We start from the raw sequence: 21219 nt of genomic DNA on the forward strand, positions 1-21219 counted from the left end.
TTACCACAATTGGGTGATTCTGCTTTCCTGTCCTTTGGTATTATCATATGTTAATAGCCAGAAAACTTGTGATAACTCCCAGTAGGGTTCTTTTGCACTAGCTGGGCTGCAGCACATTCATCACTTTAAAATAAGAATTTACTTACTTTCTGAGATGGGTAAAGCACTGTGCTAGACTCCAAGGAACCATACATAGATGACTAAGACATGACTCCTGTCCTCAAAGAACTTACAATCTATTAAGGGAAGACAGACATGCAAACAAATAGGTAAAATACAAAGCAGAATGTGCTGATTGTTAAAACAGAGGTACAAAACAAAGTTCTACAGGAGCACAGGATGGTTATATAGGAGCACTGGTTGGGGTGATCTGGAAGGCTGGGCCAGCAGAATAGTAGTAGAAAACTCTGCCCCTTAGAAAATACAGCAGTGTTACAGCCCACCTGGGTTAGGGTCGAAGCCCCACTCCCCACAGAAGGTTTTCCTAAAGGAGATGGAGCCAGGGCCCTAACCCAGTTAGGTAGGTGATTCGTTGATTTCAATTATGAATGCCAACACTTTCTTTCCCTGGTGCCGATAAATGTGCTTTCATAAGTATTTTACTTTATTAAAAAGTAAATAAAATTTAACAATCTATTAAGTAACTTACATGAAGATGCAAGTTACCTCAGTCTATAGCATTAGAATGGCCTCAAGTGGTACTCTGATTATACAGGACCAAGCAAAAAAAGACACCACTTCAGCATCTTGCATGTGGTGCTCCCATAAATGTTTTGCTACTGATATCCTAGAAAGAAAGATGAACCAGACAATTCCAGAGAAGTAGCCTGGGTATTACACTATCCATATTTTGTTGAAGATGCAATTATGTTAAATTTTTAAAAATAGACTTTAAAATATGTTAATGAGACAACAGGATTTGTTTTTGTCTTGTCATGATCTCAAGAACCAGCAGGTACACTGCCAGTTTCCACTAATTTCTAGGTATAAGAGGTAGACAAGATAACGTAACCGATATGTAATATTAAACAAGTACCACACGAGGAGTGAAACAACTAGAAAGAAGATAATAAATACAAACATGTTTAAATACAAAAGAACATAAAGCAAGTATCATGTGCACAGAAATAGAAACGTTAAATTTATAGAAAATTAAAGACAAAGTATTAGTTTCTACTGTGTTTCATTCTACTGCCATCTCATATACAGATCCCTCAAATTTCTCAAATCTGTAGATACAGTATTTCATTATGCTGTAGGAATTTTAAAATGCTGAACTTCATAATTGCTGTTTATAGACATCCTTAAAGAAGCCTAATTTTAATGAACAAAAAAGGAAACAATAAAATCTCAGTCATATCTACTGTATATAAATGTTTGCAAAATGTTTACGAAACTTAAATTGACTGTTTTCTTAATTATTACAAACAAGCATTCCCACTTCACTTGTTTATTTTATTAATTTTTACAATCTTCTAAAACAAAAGAAAAAAGGAAGGAAGGCAAGCACACATAACCTGACTACTGGAATTAATGACAATATCCCATTGTATAGACTTTAAAAATAAACATACAATTCAAAAAGACTTGCTATCAAACAACTGGCTAAGCAAAGTACGAAACAAATACGACAAAAAGGTTGTAATATCTGTAATAATATAAAGAAAGCTCGTAACAAATATAAAAAACACAAAACCCTAATAAGTACTAAAGAATAACAATTCACTAAAAATACAAATTGCTCATAAACATGAAAAAAATTCACCCTATTAAAGGAATGCAAATTGAAATAACGAAATATTTTTAAATATCCAATTAGCAGAGAAAGAGTAACATTCAATGCTGCATCCCCTTAGGATGTAAAACTCTTCCTGTTTTGGCCAAACATTTGTGTTTCAAAACAAGATAAACTGAAAAATAAATAAATAATGCTTACAAGGGTGTGATGAGTGAGATAAAAACACCCCAACACTGACTGAGGACAATGGCAGTCAGTACAACCTTCAGACAATTTGTGAAGAGTGTCAGGAGACAGATTTTTGTGGCTTTCAAGTTCATACCCTATGATTATTAATTCTACTACTATGAATATAAATTTTAAAAAATCAGATATGCAGAGAAAGGCTTACAATGGTATTTATCCCAGTTACTTATAATGCTCCCTAAAACTGGAAACCATAATGCCAAACATTAAGGAAATGGGTCATTGTAAGATTAAATATTATGCAGCCATTAAAAATGATCTTAAATTACTACTCATAAAGGAGAAATGTAGAGGATAGATGTTAAGGAAAAAAGCAGGATCTACAATTTTAATGCAGTCTTAGCTAAAACTATGTTTAAAATAAAGCAGATATTTTGTACTCTACTAATGTGCCAAATTCATTTATTAGTTCTAATAGGCTTTGTTGTGAAGTCTTTATGGTTTTCTAAGTATAAGATTATATCATCTGTGATTTACTTCTTTCTTTCCAATTTAAATGCTTTTTGTCTTTTTCTGGTCTAATTTCTGGACTATAACTTCAAATACTATGTTGAATGGACATGGTAAAAGCAGGGATTCCTTGTCTTATTCTTGATCTTAGAGGAAAAGCTTTCAGTCTGTCACCATTGACAAGGATACTACCTAAGCAACAGGATATGAAATCAACACATAAAAATCGTTTTTTGTTGTTTTTTTTTTGAGGCAAGGTCTTGGTTTGTCACCCAGGCTGGAATGCACTGGTGCAATCACAGCTCACTGCAACCTTGAATTCCTGGGCTCAAGGGATCCTCCCACCTCAGCTCCCCAAGTAGCTAGGACTACAGGCTCACGTCCGGCTAGTTTCTATATAACAATAATGAATACTTTGAAAATGAAATTAACATATAATTCCATTTGCAAGAGCATCAAAAAAGAATAAATTACCTAGGAGATGAAATAAACAAAACTATAAAACATAACTGAACAAAATTAAATAAAACATAAACAAGTAAAAAGACACCCCTGTTCAAAGACTAGAAGACTTAATATTTATATGTGCGTGTGTGTGTGTTTGTGTGTAGTTTTAGAGACAGGGTCTCACTCTGTCACCCAGGCTTGAGTGCAATGACACAATCATGGCTCACTGTAGCCATGAACTCCTGGGCTCATGTGATCCTTCAGTCTTAGCCTCTCAAGTAGCTGAGACTATAGGCGTGGGCCATCACACTCAGCTTATTTTATTTTATTTATTTTTTTTGCAGAGAAGGGGTCTCGCTGCATTGTTCAGCCTGGTCTTGAGCTCCTGGCCTCAAGCAATCCTCTCGCCTTAGCCTCCCAAAGAGCTGGGACTACATGTGTAAGCCACAGCACCCAGCCCTTAATATTAAGATGTCTAACACCCAAATCCATCTACAGATTCAATTCAATCCCTATCAAAATCCAAGTGACCTTTTTCTGGAGAAAAAGAAAAATCTCTCCTGAAGTTCATAGGGAATCTCAAGGGACCCTGAATAATCAAAACTATCCTGAAAAAGAAGAAAGTTGACGGGAAAACATTTCCTGATTTCACAATGTACTACAAATCAACAGTACTCAAAACAGTAAGCTGGTATCAGCATAAGAACAACCTACAGACCAATGGAATGGAATAGAAAGCCCAGAAACAAACCCTTGCATATATGGTCAAAATATTTTCTATAAGGCAAGACCATTCAGTGGGGCAAAGGCAGTCTTTCCAACTAATGGTGCTGGAAAAAGTGGACACATCTACATGTAAAAAAAAGTTGGACCCTTACATGATATTCCAAACTCAAAATCAATTAATTCACCCAAATTTGTGATCTAAAACTATACAACTTTTAGAAGAAAACATAAGGGGAAAAGCTTCATGACATGGATTTGGCAATATTTTTTGAATATAACAACAAAGGCATAAGCAACAAATGGAAACAGACAAGTTGAGCTTCATCAAAACTTAAAAGTTTTGTGCAGCAAGGGCCACTGCTAACACACTAAAAAGGCAACCTGTAAAATGAGAGAAAATGTTACCAAATCATGTATCTAAAAAGGACTAATATCAAGAATACATAGAGAAATCCTAAAACTCAACAACAACAAAAAAAACAAATGATCCAATTCAAAAACAGGCAAAGAACTTTATGAATAGATATTTCTCAAAAGACATACAAATGGCCAATTAGCACATGAAAAGATGCTCAACATCACATTAAGCATTAGAGAAATATAAAACAAAATCACAATGAGATGCCATTTCACACCTACTGAGAAAGTAAATACCAAAAAAAAAATGAAAGTAAATGTTGGTGAGGATGTAAAGAAATGAACCCTTATACAATGCTGGTAGAAATGAAAAATGGTGCAGTCACTTGGAAAACAGTATGAAAGTGCCTCAAAAAATTAAAAGTGCAATTACCATCTGATACAGCAATTCTTCTTCTGGGTATATACCCAAATAGTTGAACACAGAGGCTTGGACAGATATTTATACAGCCATGTTCATACCAGTATTATTCCCTATAGCCAAAAGGTAGAAGCGACACAACTGTCCATTAACAGGCAAATGGATTAAAAGAACATGGTGTATAAACAGAATGGAATGTTATTTTGCAATAAAAAGGAAGAAAATTCTGACACATGGTATAATATGCATGAACCCTGAAGACATTGTCAGTGAAATGAGCCAGTTACAAAAGGATAAATACTGTATAATGACATTCATATGAGATACTCAGAGACCGAAAGTAGAATGGTGGTTGCTAGCAAGATCGGGGAATAAGGAACTGCTCTTTAATGAGTGCAGTTTCAGTTTTGCAAGACGGAAAAAGTTCTGTGTTTGGATGACAACAGTGGTAACACACAACGCGAATGTACTTACTACCAATGAACTGTGTACTCAAAAACAGTTAAAATGGCAAGTTTTATGTTAAGTCTATTTTACCACAATTAAAATTTTTTATTAAAAAATTCAGCAGAAGGCTGGACATGGTGGCTCATGCCTATAATCCCAGCACTTTCAGAGGCTGAGGCAGGTAGATCACAAGGTCAGGAGTTCCAGACCAGCCTGACCAATATGATGAAACCTCATCTCTACTAAAAATACAAAAGTTAGCCAGGCATGATGGCAGGCACCTGTAGTCCCAGCTACTTGAGAGGCTGAGGCAGGAGAATTGCTTGAACCCGGGAGCTGGAGGTTGCAGTGAGCCAAGATCGCGCCACTGTACTCCAGCCTGAGCGACAGAGCAAGGCTCCATCTCAAAAAAAAAAAAAAAAAAATTTAGCTAGGCATAGTGGCACACATCTGTAGTCCTAGCTACTGGTGAGAGGACTTTTTTTTGAGCCCAGGAGTTCAAGGCTGCAGTGAGCTGTGATCACAACACTGCACTCCAGCCTGTGTGAAAAAGTGAGACCCTGTCTAAATAAAATAAAATAAATAGTATGGGGGAAAAAAAAAGGAACCAGAGCAATATGTTTCATAAGAAAATATATCAAAAATTATATATATATAATATATACAAGTTATCTCTTAGAACTAAAAATATAATTTTCTATTACTTTTATACCACAGTGTTTTTCAAATTTTTCATCTTTTTTTTTTTTGTATATGATAAAGTTAAAAAGAAAAGGTTGGTGATTGTTTAAGTAGGCCTAATTTCAAGGCTAAGAGGTTTTCAACAGAAACAACTTTGTAAAATTATGACAAAATTATCATTAAACAGTATTTTCCAATAACAATTCTCTCTAAAATCAGTATTTTATGAATCAACAGAAATTCACCTCAATCTTAACTGCTTTTAAGAAAGGGCAAAGATTTTCTAAAGCTTTATTAATTTTTTAACTCTGATACCAATGTGTAGTTTTTCATATTAGTGATGCTACTGCTTCCTGCTTTTGAGAATTCTCATAAAAAATTCACCTATATGTCTAATTATTCATAATTACTCACAAATTTTATCCAGTTTTTGGGTTAAGGTCTATAAAATTAAGATCATGCCAGTAATGGTTTAAACTTTTTATATGAACAAGTCAACATACTCATTAATTATTTTTAAAAACCTACTATGGATAAAATTATCTTCTTTAGTTTGCTATGCAAAGTTTCCTATCGAAACTACAGGTCACAGACAGATATTATTTTCATCTTTCAATATCATATTTTGTTTTTAAAAATGCCACTGATTCCATTCACTCTACTCCCTCCCTTCCTATCCTTTTTAATCCCATATCTCCACTGACTTCTTAAAAAGGAATAATCAAACAGATCTATTAAATTTCTATTCTATATAGAAAAGCATCAGGATTAACGAAAATAGAAAATTTATATGCATTAAAATTATTAGCAAGCAGAAGCTATCCTTTTAAGTAGTTAATTCGTATGTTTAAAAATTTGAAAGGAACTACCCAAACTCATTAGTTATATCAAATACCTGCAATAATGTTTCAGCGGCTTTTAAAGTATTTCTTTGATAGTAACATAAGAAGAAAACTTTACAAATATTGCACATTTGTTACATGCTAGATGTTCTGCCAGAAAACAGAGATAACAATGGTTAAACAAACGTAGCTCTTTTTCTAATACAATTTAATGACCTTGTTTACCTGCTGTTTCTTTTCTTAAATAAAACTCTTCAAAGTACCAGCGAATTTACTGAAAACATATTTTCTTAAATGAAACATTTCCTGATAAGAAGTAATTTAATCCATTACCTAATAATTACACATTAAACATCTATCACCCACAATGATTTACTCATTAACAAACCAAGAAGAATTACTTGTTATTAAATGTTTTAATACAAAGTATGTTCTATCTTCCACTTGACAAAGTTTCATTCAGCAAAGTTGTTCCACATGGCATACAGTCAGCTATCTCTCAGGTCCCTTTAATCCAATTTATATTTTAATTTGATAGAATAAACTTATTTGTGAACTACATAAGCTGACAGAATACTAACAAAGAGACAACTAAAGTTGTTTTAACAAAATGAAGGCAGTGTTTTAAAATCTCTGCCAGATTCGTCAGAGACTCTTCAAAAATATTAATTTATAAATCAGTAAGATGAATCTAAAGTTTTATTCAATTATTGGTCTTAAATTTTCATTTATTCTCTTTTATAAGACATGGCGTCTCACTCTGTCATCCAAGCTGGAGTGCAGCAGCGTGACAGTAACTCACATAGACTCGGATTCTTGGGCTCACGTGATCCTCCCACCTCAGCCTCCCAAGTAGCTGGGACCACAGGTATGTGCCACCACATCCGGCTAATTTTTTTTTTTTTGGTAGAGATGGGGTCTTGCTTTTTTGCCTAGGCTGATCTCCAACTCCTGGCTTCAAGCAATTGTCCTGCCTCAGCCTCTCAAAGTGCTAGTTTTACAGTCAGTCACCAAACCTGGCTTTTGTTTTGTTGTTGTTGTTGCTTTTCGTTTTTAACGAACAAATGAAAATGCTTAATGAAACAGGAATAGATCTTACCAATGCAGGCCACTGAATCTGTTTGCTCTTTGATCCCTGAGTCTGGCTAGGGTCATTCCTTTTGGCCCAGATTAAGTGGTATTCCACCAAGAAAGTTGAAAAATCTTCATAAACTTTAACCCACTCTCGTTTATCCCATTCAAGATCATCAAATTCCACATACACCTATGAAAACAAAAAAAATTCAATTAGCAAAACAGAAGAGTGGTATATCCTTTTTCACTAATACATAATAACTGTACATATTTATGGGGTACATATGATATCGTGATACATGCACACAATGTGTAATGATCAAATCAGGATAATCAGAATATCCATCACCTCAAATATTTATCATTTGTGTTAGAAACATTTCAAATCCTCTTCTAGCTATTTTGAAAAATACAATAAATTATTGCTAACTATAGTTACCATACTGTGCTATTGAACACTAGCACTTACTCCTTCTAATTGTAGGAAGCAGAAAGGGGAACTCTAGTACGCTGTTGGTGGGAATGTAAATTAGTACCTCCAGTATGGAAAACAGTATAGAGGTTCCTCAAAAAACTAAAAGTACATCTACCATAGGATCTGGTAATTCACTACTGGGTAAATGTCCAAAAGAAAGGAACGTATATTGAAGAGATAGTTGCACATCAGTGTTTACTGTAACACTATTCATAAAGCCATGATAATGGAATCAACCTAAGTATCTATCAACATATGAATGGGTAAAGAAAATGTGGCATATATACACAATAGAATACAATTAGGCCATAAAAAAGAATGAAATCTTGTCATTTGCAGCAGTATGAATAGAACTGGAGGTGATTATGTTTTATGAAATAAACCAGGTACAGAAGACAGACATCACATGTTCACGCTCATATGTGGGAGTCAAAAACGTGGATCTTGACCCAGCATGGTGGCTCATGCCTGTAATCCCAGCACTTTCGGAGGCAGATATGGGAGGATCACTTGAGCCCAAGACTTCAAGACCAGCCTTGGCAACATAGTGAGACCCTGACTCTAACAAAAGAGAAAAGTAAAAAACTTAGCTGGACATGGTGGCACATGCCTGTAGTCCCAGTTACTCAGGAAGCTAAGACAGGAGGATCTCTTGAGCCCAGGAATTTGAGGCTACAGTGAGCTGTGATAGCTACAGTGAGCTATGATCACATCACTGCACTGAAGCCCAGATAACAGAGTGAGACCCTGTCATTTAAAAAACAAATAAAAAGTGGATCTCATGGAGGCAGAGGGTAGAATGATGGTTATCAGAGATTAGGATGGGTGATGGGGGGAGAAGAAAAGAGGTTGGCAATATTTCAAAATATAAGCCATGAACTTGAATTAGAAAGAACATTAACAAATTTATTCTTTAAACTTAACATTTTTCATAAAATCATCATTTAACTTCCCTTAATCAGATTATACCCCTTACTTATGACAGGGAGATAAACCATAACTGTATCAACAAAAGCAATTTACAGAGTGTTGATCAGTAAAGATTAGTCCATTACCTTCTAAATGGACACTAAATAATGATTTCTATACTGATGACTCTAGAAGGAGAGGTTAGAAAATGTTTTTAAAGAGTAAATAGCCAGACGCGATGGCTCACGCCTGTAATCCCAACACTTTGGGAAGCTGAGGCAGGTGGATCACCTGAGGTCAGGAGTTGGAGACCATCCTGGCCACACGGTGAAACACCATCTTCTACCAAAAATACAAAAATTAGCTGGGCGTGGTGGCGGGCACCTGTAGTCCCAGCTAACTCAGGAGGCTGAGGCAGGAGAATGGCTTGAATCCAGGAGGTGGAGGTTGCAGCAAGCCAAGATTAGGCCACTGCACTCCAGCCTGGGTGGTAACAGCAAAACTCCGTCTCAAAAAAATAAAAACAAAAAGAGTAAATGGTAAATATTTCAGATTTTGCAAACCAGATGGTTTCTGTCATAATTATGTATTGTCTCTGTCACTGAGACCACCATAGACAATATGTAAACAATTGAGCTTGACTTTATTCTAAGAAAACATTACTTACAAAGGTAGTCAATGGTACAAAGATGGCTCAACATGACATTCAATTAATGTAATATACCACATTAGCAGAATAAAGGAAAAAAAATCATCTTTAACGATGCAGAAAAAGCATCTGATCAAATTCCATGGCTCTTCATGATTAAAAACACTCAACAAACTAGGAACAGAAGGAAAGTATCTAAATATAAAAAGGTCTGTATGAAAAACCCGCTGCTAACATCATACACAACAGTAAAAAATCAAAAGCATTTCCTCTAAGATGGGAACAAGACAAGGATGTTGTAATTTGGAAAACTGAAACTGACTCTATACTCATAGGTCATTCAATCATTCAAACCTTCCCTCCCCTACTTTCATTCTTCTGCATTCATTCCCTAAGATTATCTGTTCATACAGCTGTCTTCTCAACTTAATCATAAGATATGCTGGAAGCAGTCTTCTCAATACTTATATTTTTATACTAATTCTGCCACCCATCTTCTGCTCCCTTACACCTGAAGAGTTTCCATTTCCACTTATTTGAATCACAGTTGCTCCTTTGGCCCAGCTCAAGTTCTTCCATGATATTTACGTCCCCCAACTTCAACTCCAATTTCTACTTTGAATTTCAGCTTTGAATTTCTACTGCAATTATTTTTTTTACAGCTTACACTGTATTAGTATATAAGCAAACACCATCCAATATTTTAAGTGTAATAAAAGTATCTTTAAATTATGCATGTAAACTCACTTAAGGTAGAACTGTTCTTTCATTTATTTTTAGTGCCCATTACAATGCTGCATACATATAAAATATTTAATTAACATTAAAAATCCCCTGACTCTTGGACTCAATCATAGTCTTTTAAAAATAAAAGCAACCTGGTAAAAGGTAAGTTTGATTTGGTGATGTTTATACTGCTGCCCACTAGGAAGCCTGTATTTAAAAAAAAAAAAAAAAAAAAAGAAGCTTATCTGTTAGAATATCCATTAAAGATATACATTAAAGCTTATCTATTAGAATGGGGAAAGAGAAATGCACTGGTCAAGGACTTAACATCTTTTTCTAGTTAACTATCCATACCAAGTCAGGGAATAAATCCAAGTCAAGGAAGAAGCCAACAAAACAGTTGGCTACTTCTAATAAAACCCATCCTTAAGCGGTTGAGCTGAGGTCCAGCTGATCTTACACAAAGGTTTCAAATTATACCAAATTTCTCCACTACCTGAAATCTGTTCTGTTATTTAAACACTAAATTTTGGTATAAGAGCTCTGGGAAACCCTAGAAAACTGAAGCAGAGACAATTCTCAGGAAAACCTGCACGCTAATTTTGCTTTTCCTTCATGGACAATGATACAGTAATCCTGACAAAATATTTTAGTTAAAAATCTGAAGAGTCAAGAAGTTCGTTGACATTTTCCTAAACTGAAGATATAAATCAATGTAAATTCTTCCAAATGCAAAGTCCTAAAAAGTTTTCAGCATGAAGTGTATTTTCCAAATCCACTTTATATTGCATAAACAGTGCTACTAGCAGTTTTCAGAACTTGCTAGGGACATTGGGGACAAAAAGACACTAAATATTGTGTCTCTTCCCCTTTGTTGTATAGTCAACTCATCTTCAGATATGAGATTATCAAAAACAGTGAAGGGTTTGGAATTTAATTACATACAGACAGAAAACTAAACACACACACACACACAGACACACACACCCCTCTGTTACTGTTTAACGGATTCTGACAGAAAACGTAAGACTCCTGGGACTTCACAACTTAGAGCAAAACCAGCAATTAGAGTATCATCATGATGCCTATGCCAGCTTCTCATGACTGTTAAGCCCCATGGGAAGGACGCAAAGGGTCCAGAATGGAAACCTGAGTACATAGTGAGTTATATTACAGAAGAGGAGGGAGTGGAATTCACCACTTAGACAGTTAAGTGGAGGGGAGTCTGCTCTTTGATTAGGGGAGGTTATTACTTAATTCCTCACAGCTGGCTGCTCACTGCACACACAACTTTGAGAAACGGTCCAGGTTAAGACCAGTTAGTCTTGCATTCTTGGCACATCCAGCAAGAAAGTGCAGAGACACGCAGTCCCCACAGTGGATTGCCTATACCAACACAGGTAAGATTTTTTATCAGGCTGGCCTAAGAACTAATCTACCCTTACTGTGCATGACCGTGTATGTGGGGTGAGGGATGGTGGCGGAGTAGTTTGTTTCCATTAGTTTACCAACTTCCAGTTTATACATTTTTAGTTAATTACATAGTATCTTATATTAACTCCTTCCTCATTCCCGTGTTGGGTCCTTCTGTCTGCTTAATTCCCTGTCTTATTAACTAAAGGGTCCTTGAGGGCAAGAATTAGTATGCTTTTGGCAATGGCTCACACCTGTAATCCCAGCACTTTAGGAAACCAAGGTGGGAGGATCACTTGAGGTCAGGAGTTCGAGGCCAGCCTGGCCAACATGGTGAAACCCCACTGCTATTAAAAATACAAAAAAAAATTAGGGCATGGTGGCACACCTGTAATCCCAGCTACTTAGGAGGCTGAGGCAGGAGAATTGCTTGAACCCAGGTGGCGGAGATTGCAGTGAGCCAAGATCATACCATTGCACTCCAGCCTGAGCAACAGCACAAGACTCCATCTCAAAAAAAAAGAAAAGGGGGGGGAGGGAGTGGGGGCTGGGCACGGTGGCTCACACCTGTAATCCCAGCATTTTGGGAGGCCAGGGTCAGGGGATCACGAGGTCAGGAGATCGAGACCAGCCTGGACAACATGGTGAAACCCCATCTCTACTAACAATACAAAAAAATTAGCTGAGCGTGGTGGAAGGCGCCTGTAATCCCAGCTACTCCAGAGGCTGAGGCAGGAGAATCGCTTGAACCTAGGAAACGGAGGTTGCAGTAAGCCGAGACTGGGCCACTGCACTCCAGCCTAGGCAACACAGCGAGACTCCGTCTCAAAAAAAAAAAAGGAATTAGTCTGCCTTTACCTTTTTTGCACCTCTAGTAACTGGCAGGTGTTGCAACAAACTAAAGCCTACAATACAGTTTTAGAATCATCAGCACTGAGCAAAACACATCACAATTACAATTAAATGACTAATTTGCAAAAACCAAAAATTTTAAATACAGCTGTTGTATTTACTAATATATCACTGTGCTCATAATTATCTAGAAAAAAAGAAAGAACATTTCATTCAGTAAGTATTTCTAACTGCACATCAGAGCCAATCATGAACACCGGGAGTTCAGGGGAAAAAAGATCATTCACATATACACACACGTGTGCGTGTGTGTCTATGTGTGTATGAAGTTAACAGCTGTGGGTACTGATGATTATTATAAGAATTCAGATGATGTGAGGAAAAAGTCAAGCAAAATAATCCACTAAACATAATTACTTCAAGAAAAAACAAAAATAATTATTTTGTAGTGGACACTGTTGTTAAATACTTAGCCAAATATGTGAGAATAATTCCAAGATCTGGTCTCTAGGTAGTATAATACATGTTTTCTACAACAGATGTCAACATGCGCAAACTGGCAGTTTTGTCTCAGTATAATACTAAGCATTAAAACAAGAGCCATCAGCTGGGCATAGTGGCTCATGCCTGTAATCCCAGCACTTTGGGAGGCTGAGGCAGGAGAACTGCTTGAGCTCAGCAGTTCAAAACCAGCCTGGGTGACAGAGTGAGACCCTGTCTCAAAAACAAAAGAAAAAAAAAGAGCCATCAGACTGTCAGAGCAACCATTTGCAAGAAGAAAAATTAACAGTCACGCAATTCCATTTCTACTATTTTACAAATTTAAATTAATCTAACCCTTGAACTCCTTTTTTTTTTTTTTTTTTTTTTTTTTTTTGAGATGGAGTCTCGCTCTTTCACCCAGGCTGGAGTGCAGTGGCGCAATCTCGGCTCACTGCAAACTCTGCCTACCGGGGTTCATGTCATTCTCCTGCCTCAGCCTCCTGGGTAGCTGGGATTACAGGCACCCGCCACCACGCCCGGCTAATTTTTTGTATTTTTAGTAGAGACGGGGTGTCACCTTGTTAGCCAGGATGGTCTCGATCTCCTGACCTCGTGATCCACCTGCCTCGGCCTCCCAAAGTGCTGGGATTACAATCATGAGCCACTGCGCCCGGCCCCTTGAACTCCTTAAACATTATTATTAGTTATAAGAAGAATGCTTCCTTTTCTTCTACATAGCTTGATTGCTTCAAAGTAGAAAATGGATTCTGGTTACTTGGTTTGGAGACCTGTATTATTAAACTTACAATATCAACATAAGAATATAAGAACTAAGAATTATTTTAGTCTAAATTATAATTCCAGTTCTGCCCCTTTTTAATTTTAGAACTTCTAAATAATCCACAATCTTTATCTGCAATGTTACATTTGTAGGAAAAAATATATTCTTTCACATGTTTACTTGGATATATACAGTAAAAATACTAGCTATATAAAAGTTCAAAGATGATGTTTCAGATTAGTACTATGGAACACTCTACATGCATATCTCAGAGGTATTGCAAGTTCAGTTCCAGACTACTGCAATAAAGCAAATGAGTATCAAAATAAAGTAAGTCACATGAATTTTTTGGTTTTCCAATGAGGGTCTGGTTCCTGACCAACACAAAAGAAACCAAGTATTATAATAAAGTCAGTCACATAAATGTGTTGATTTCCCACTGCATATAAGATTATATTTATAATATATTAAATATACAAGAGCATTATAACTAAAAAACAATTTAGATGACTGCAGTACCTCCTGCCTGTAATCCCACCACTTTGGGAGGCTGAGGTGGGAGGAACACGTAAACTCAGGAGTTCAAGATCAGCTTAGGCAACATAGTAAGACCTTGTCTCTACAAAAAATGAAAAAATTAGCCAGGCATGGTGGCAAGTGCCTATGGTCCCAGATACTCAGGAGGCTAAAATGGGAGGGTTGCTTCAGCCAAGGAGGTTGAGGCTGCAGTGAGCCATGATCACACCACCACACTCCAGCCTAGGTGACACAGCAAGACCCAGTCTCAAAGAATAAAAATCAAAAATAATTTACACACTTTAACTTAAAAATGTTCTTATTGCTTAAAAAAAACAGTAACAATCATCTGAGCCTTCAGAGAGTTGTAGTATCTTTTTGCTGATAAAGAGCCTTGCCTCAATGTTTTTGTGCCTGCTGACTGCTCAGGGTGGTGGTAGCTGAAGGTGGGGTGCTTGTGACAATTTCTTAAAATAAGACAACAAAAGTTTGCCACATCTATTAATTCTTCCTTTCATGAAAGATTTCCCTAGGGCATGCAATATTGTTGGCCATTTTACCCACAGCTGAACCTCTTTTGAAACTGGAGTCAATCCTCTCACAAGCTGAGGCTGCATTATCACCAAAGGTTAAGTAGTATTCAGTTATATCGCAAAAAACCATGTTCTTTGCGCATCCATAAGAAACAATGCCTCATCTATTCAAGTTCAACCATGAGATTACAACAGTTCTCTCACATCTTCAAGTTCTAGTTTTGACTAGAAATCTCTTGATATATCTACCACATCTGCAATGACTTCCCCCTTGAAAGTCTTAAAACACCTCAATGTTGATATTTTGACCTCCTACCATGAACCATGAACATTCTTAATGGCATCTAGAATACTGAATCCTTTCCAAAAGGTTTTCAATTTACTTTGCTCGGATCCATCAGAGGAATCACTATCTCTGGCAGTTATAGCTTTACAAAATGTATTCCTTAAATAATAAGATTTGAAAATCAAAATTATTCCTTGATCCATGGGCTGCAGAATGAAACTTGTACTAGCAGGCATGAAAACATTAATCTTCTTCAGAGCTCTTGGGTGACCAGATGCATTGCCAACGAGCAGCAGTGCTTTGAAAGGAATCTTTTTCTCTGAGTAGTACATCTCAACAGTGGGCTTAAAATATTTAGAAAATCCTCCTATAAACAGATGTGCTGTCATCTAGGCTTTGTTGTTCCATTTACAGAGCACCTGCAGAGTAGATTTAAAATAATTCTTAAGGGCCCTAGGAATTTTGGAATGGTCAATGAGCAATGACTTCAACAAAAAGTCACCAGTTACTTGAGTTCCTAACAAGAGAGTCGGCCTGTCCATAAGGCTTCTCCATATCAGCAATACCATTGTCTCACTTTCTAATCATCCCTGTGTTTACCGGAGTAGCACTTTTAATTTCCCTCAAAAGTTGCTGCTTGGCAATAACAACTTGACTAACTGTGTGGTGCTACAGGCCTAGCTTTGTGCTCTGTCTTGACAAGCGCCTTCCTCACTAAGCTTAATCATTTCTAGCTTTCTGATTTCAAGTTAGAGATGTGTGACTATTCCTTTCACTTGAAAACATTTTAGGCAACTATAGGATTATTAATTGGATTAATTTCAATATTATTATGTCTGGAGGAATAGGGAGGTCCCGAAGTCCAAGAAGAGCGAAAGAAACAGGGGAATGGCTGGTTAGTGGAGCAGTCAGAACACACACCATGTTCTGGATTAAGTTTGCCTTCTTATACTGGTGTAGCTTCTGGTGCCCCAAAACAATTACAATACTACATTAAAGATCACTGATGACACATCACCATAAGAGATGTAATAGTAATAATAATAAAAGTTTGAAATATTGCGATAATTAAAATGTAAGAGACATGAAAATATTTTTCCACATGCAGTTGGAAAAATGAAACTGACAGACTTAATAGATGCAAAGTTGTCACAAATGCCACACCTTCCCTGCCCCCGCCCCTGGCTTTTTTTTTTTTTTTTTAATAAGAGATGGGATCTTGTTCTATCACCCAGGCTGGAGTATAGTGATAAGATCATAGCTCCCTGTAGCCTCCAATTCCTAGGCTCAAGCAATTTTCCCACCATAGCCTCCCAAGGTGGGAAGTACAGGTGCATGTTACCATGACCCAGCTAATGTTTCCTTTTTAAATTTATTTTAGACATGGGGTCTTGCTATATTGCTCAGGCTGGTCTCAAACTCCTGGCCTCAAGCAATCCTCTCACTACAACCTCCTAAGTAACTGGGATTATAGGTACATGCCATTTCACCTATCATAAAACCTCAAATTTGTTTAAAAAAATTCAGCATCTGCTAAGCGCAATAAAGCAAACTATGATAAAAAATGTATATATACTTACATATAGGTTTGTATAACCCAGGATACTCCAGATCCTGATTTGAACAGTGTATTTTAAGATAATAAAAAGTAGAAAAAAATGAAGAAGAAATATAACAAAAATGTTCAGAGTATATATGGTGAAAACTACAATACACCAAACACAGAGACTTAAGTCTTAAATAGATAACACTATGTTCACAAATGGAAAGATTCACTACTGTAAAGAATAAATTCTCTCTGGATGCAGGATGACCCTAAAAAATGTGAGTAAGTTGCTGAGCATTGCTGCTCATTGACAATGCATCTGGTCAACCAAGAGCTCTGAAGGAGATTAACGTTTTCATGCCTGCTAGTAAAAGTTTCACTCTGCAGCCCATGGATCAAGGAATAATTTTGATTTTCAAGTCTTACTATTTAAGAAATACATTTTGTAAAGCTATAGCTGCCAGATAGTGATTCCTCTGATGGATCTGGCAAAGTAAACTGAAAACCTTTTGGAAAGGATTCAGTATTTTGAACTTACTCGAAAAGAGTAAGTTCTCTCCCAAATCAACAGTCCTGAAGGAAAACACAAGGTATCAGCCAGACCCAACCCTCCCTAGCAGTGGGGTAACTATGCATTTTGATATGCCCTAAATACAAACTTCACAGACCCCAGTGTCTGTACTGTGGGCTATTGCTGCCACGCTCAACACCCTAGCAAAGTGCACCTGCCCAGCTATCAGCTGCCTGCCTACAGCTGCTCCAACAGAAAGCAACCCACCTTCCCCAGTAGCAGGGCTGCAACATGATGGCTGGAGCCCTCACCTGACCATTCCACTGGTAGTCTGGGGATCATGCCACCCCTGTTGACCACAGCCAGTGCCTGCACAATCAGGGAACCTGAGGACAGGTCTGCTCATCCAAGCTCAGCCCCCTCCAGTATGTAAGCACACAGCTTAGGGTCTGGAGATTACTCTGCTTAGTCTACCACCATTGGCACCTGAGCACTTTTTCCACGGACCAGGGTCCATTCAACTGACCACTATCATCAAAGCTTACACCCACCCACATGTGGCCACCTGCAGGCCTGGAGACTGATTTGGCCAGCCTGTCACAACCACTGCCAACACCAAAATGAAACGCTTGGGTTCCAGGGGGTTGTCCTGCCACGGCTACTGACATCAACTATGCCACGCCTACTGCCCAGGGCCCAATAACCTGCCCACCCATCCACCCACTACTGCCATTCCTGGTACCCGAGCAAGCTGCCTGGAAGCCCAAGAATCTACCTGAGCAGACCCACTAACTCTGGTGTCAGCATATGCTACACTGAAGTCCCAAAACAGACATGATCTTCTCACTACTACCACCAAAGGAGCCCAAAGTGGCCCACGTGGCAACCCATTCCCTAATAAAATTTCACCAGAACTTCCATTAAGAACCACCCACTAAACCACTGAAGAAATCAGACAACACTGACTCTGTTTAATGCCTAAAAAAACATATGGAGTCTACACTACTGCATATATTCACAATCAAAGCAAAAGTGCTCCATTCAACCAACACCACAGATACATCTCTAGGAAAAATTCCTCCCCTATGAAAGGAAATTCCAACGACTGGAAGAAGTCACTGTCATACCTGATGCATAGATATCAATGTAGAAATAAAAGAAACATGAAAAAGCAAGAAAATGTGAATCTATGATAATAAATTCAAAGCACTGAATTTCAAAGGAACACAATAATCCTCCAACAACAGATTCCAATCAACAAGAAATTTGTAAAATCTTGGAATTGAAAATACTGATACTAAAGAAGATATAACAGAATACTAAAAAATAACACAAAGAAAAGAAAAACAATTCAGGATATGAATGGAAAAAATTCACCAAAGAGAGACAGCATAAAAAAAGGATGAAACACAAATTCGGGACCTGATGTATTCACTGAATGAAACAAAATGCATTCAAAACTTCAATAGACTAGATCAAATAGAAGAAAAAAATCTCAGAACTTGACAGACCTTTTGAAATAACCCAGTCAGAAGAAAAAAGAAAAAAAATTTTTTTTTGGAGATGGAGTCTCACTCTGTCGCCCAGGCTGGAGTGCAGCGGCGCAATCTCAGCTCACTGCAAGCTATGCCATTCTCCTGCCTCAGCCTCCTGAGTAGCTGGGACTACAGGTGCCCACCACTGTGCCCGGCTAATTTTTTGTATTTTTAGTAGAGACAGGGTTTCACCGTGTTAGCCAGGATGGTCTCGATCTCCTGACCTTGTGATCTGCCCGTCTCGCCCTCCCAAAGTGCTGGGATTACAGGCATGAGCTACCGTGCCTGGCCAAAAATAGCAAATTTTAAGTTTCTTAAAGAACGAGCAAATCCTCATGACATATAGAACATCATAAAGCTACCAAATTTTCAAATTTTTTGTGTTTGAGGAGGCAACAAGAAAATTTGAAGAGCTAGAAAATCTGTTTAACAAAATAACAGATGAAAACTTCACAAGGCTAGCAAAAAGTTTAGATACCCAGATAAAGCACAAAGATCCCAAAGGTATACAATTCAAAAATATCTTTTCCAGAGCACCTTACAGTAAAAATGTCACTAAGTCAAAGACAAAGAGAGAATTCTTTAAAAAGCAAGACATAACTATCTAGTCACTTATTAATGAACCCCCATTAGACTAAGAGCAGTTTCTCTGCACAATCCTTACAGGGCAGAAGACAATGGGATAACAGATTCAAAAAGTTGAAGGAGGAAACAAAAAAGCCAAAAATATTATACTAAGCAAGGTTATCCTTCATAAATGAAGGGGAAATAAAGTCTTTCTCAAACAAGTAAAAGTAAGAAAATTCATCATCACTAGACCAAATCTACAAGAAATGCTTAAAGGAGTCTGATACTGGGAAAATAAAGAATGGTACCTATCATCATGAAAACACACAGAATATAAACCCCAGTGGTAGAGCAAATACAAACAAGGAAGAGAAAAGCCTCAAACGATACCACTACAGAAAACCACCAAACCACAATGTTAACAAGGAGAGAAAGGAACAATGCCTACACAAAACAACCAGAAATTAAGTAATAATAATCTTGATTGTAAACAGATTAAAGTATCATATAAAAGATACAGACAAGTTGAAATGACTTAAAATAATGGCACAACTATATGCTGCTCACAAGAAACTCATCTCTCCTATAAAGGTGCATATAGACTGAAAGTAAAGGAATACAAAAGACATTTCATGCAAATAGAAACCAACAGTGGGGAGAAGTAGCTACAATTAAACAGTCAAAAGCAGTTTTAAAAAGAGACAAGGTAATTATATAATGATAAAAGAGATTGATTCAGCAAGAAAATACAACAACTCTAAACATATGTGCACCAAACAGCAGAGGACCCAGATGTATACAGCAAATATTATTAGACCTCAATGGAGACCAGGTGTGGTGGCTTACACCTGTAATCCCAGCACTTTGGGAGGCCAAGGTGGGCAGATCACCTGAGGTCAGGAGATCAAGACAAGCCTGGCCAACATGGTGAAATCCTGTCTCTACTAAAAATAGAAAAATTAGCCAAGGCGGGTGACACGCCTGTAATCCCAGCTACTCAGGAGGCTGAGGCAGGAGAATTGCTTGAACCTGGAAGGCAGAGGTTGCAGTGAGCTGAGATCACACGAATACACTCCAGCCTGGGTGACAGAGTGACACCCTGTCTCAAAAAATAAAATAAAATAAAATAAAAAGATCTAAATGGAGAGAAAGAGTACAATAATAACTGGGGTTTGCAACAACTCACTCTCAGCATTAGGCAGATCATCTAGTCATCTAGACAGAATTTTGTTTTTCTGTTTGTTTTTTTCAAAAACTGACTGCATGCTAACAGACAGAAAATTAGCAAAGAAACATTAGATTTAAACTGCACATTAGACCAAATGGACCTAACAAACATTTATAGAACATTTCATCTCACAGCTAAAGAACACACATTCTTCTCACCAGCAAATGGAAGATTCTCCAGGATAGACCATATGTTTGGACAGAAATCAAGTCTCAACAAATTTTTAAAAATCAGAATTGTATCAAATCTCTCAGACCACAATGAAATATAACTAGAAATCAACAAAGAGTAACTCTGGAATGTGTACAAACACATGGAAAGCGAACAATATGCTCCAAAATGACCACTGGATCAAGAAAGAAATTAAGGATGGAATCAAATGTAGCTTTACAATAAATAAAAATCAAATCAAAACATACCAAAACCTAGAGAATATAAAAAAAGCAGTGCTAAAAGGAAAGTTCGTAATTAATAAACACCTATATCCAAAAAGTAACAGAATTTCAAATAAACTGTCAAACAATACATCCCATAGAAACAGAAAAGAACAAAGCAAACTCAAAATTAATAGAAGGAAATAAGATCAAGAAGAAACAAATGCCAACAGATACTAACAAAATAATACAAAGGATCAATGAAATGAAAAAGTTTGAAGCGATGAACAAAATTGTTTGTTGAGACTAAACAACAACAAAAAAGAGGATATCCAAATAAACGCAGAAATGAAAAAAGAGAAATTACGACTGATACCACAGAAACACAAAAGATCATCAGAGACTA

The 21219-nt window shown here is 37.1% G+C and overlaps 1 protein-coding gene across 10 annotated transcripts in view; it reads right to left on the reverse strand.

Annotated features, from left to right (window-relative positions):
• The window catches only part of JMJD1C (jumonji domain containing 1C), a 365523-nt gene that overhangs the window by 214888 nt on the left and 129416 nt on the right, over positions 1-21219 (reverse strand). For all 10 annotated transcript variants that reach the window (XR_004176957.1, XM_017963006.2, XM_017963005.3 and 7 more), the window contains exon 2: positions 7455-7619. Coding sequence is in view for 6 of the 10 variants with exons in the window: in XM_031652223.1 (XP_031508083.1) it covers positions 7455-7619 (165 nt within the window). In the remaining 4 variants the exon portion in view is untranslated. The remainder of the gene's footprint in view (positions 1-7454; positions 7620-21219) is intronic.

Source organism: Papio anubis, chromosome 11, assembly GCF_008728515.1.
Source record: "Papio anubis isolate 15944 chromosome 11, Panubis1.0, whole genome shotgun sequence".
NCBI classification, from domain to species: Eukaryota; Metazoa; Chordata; class Mammalia; order Primates; family Cercopithecidae; genus Papio; species Papio anubis.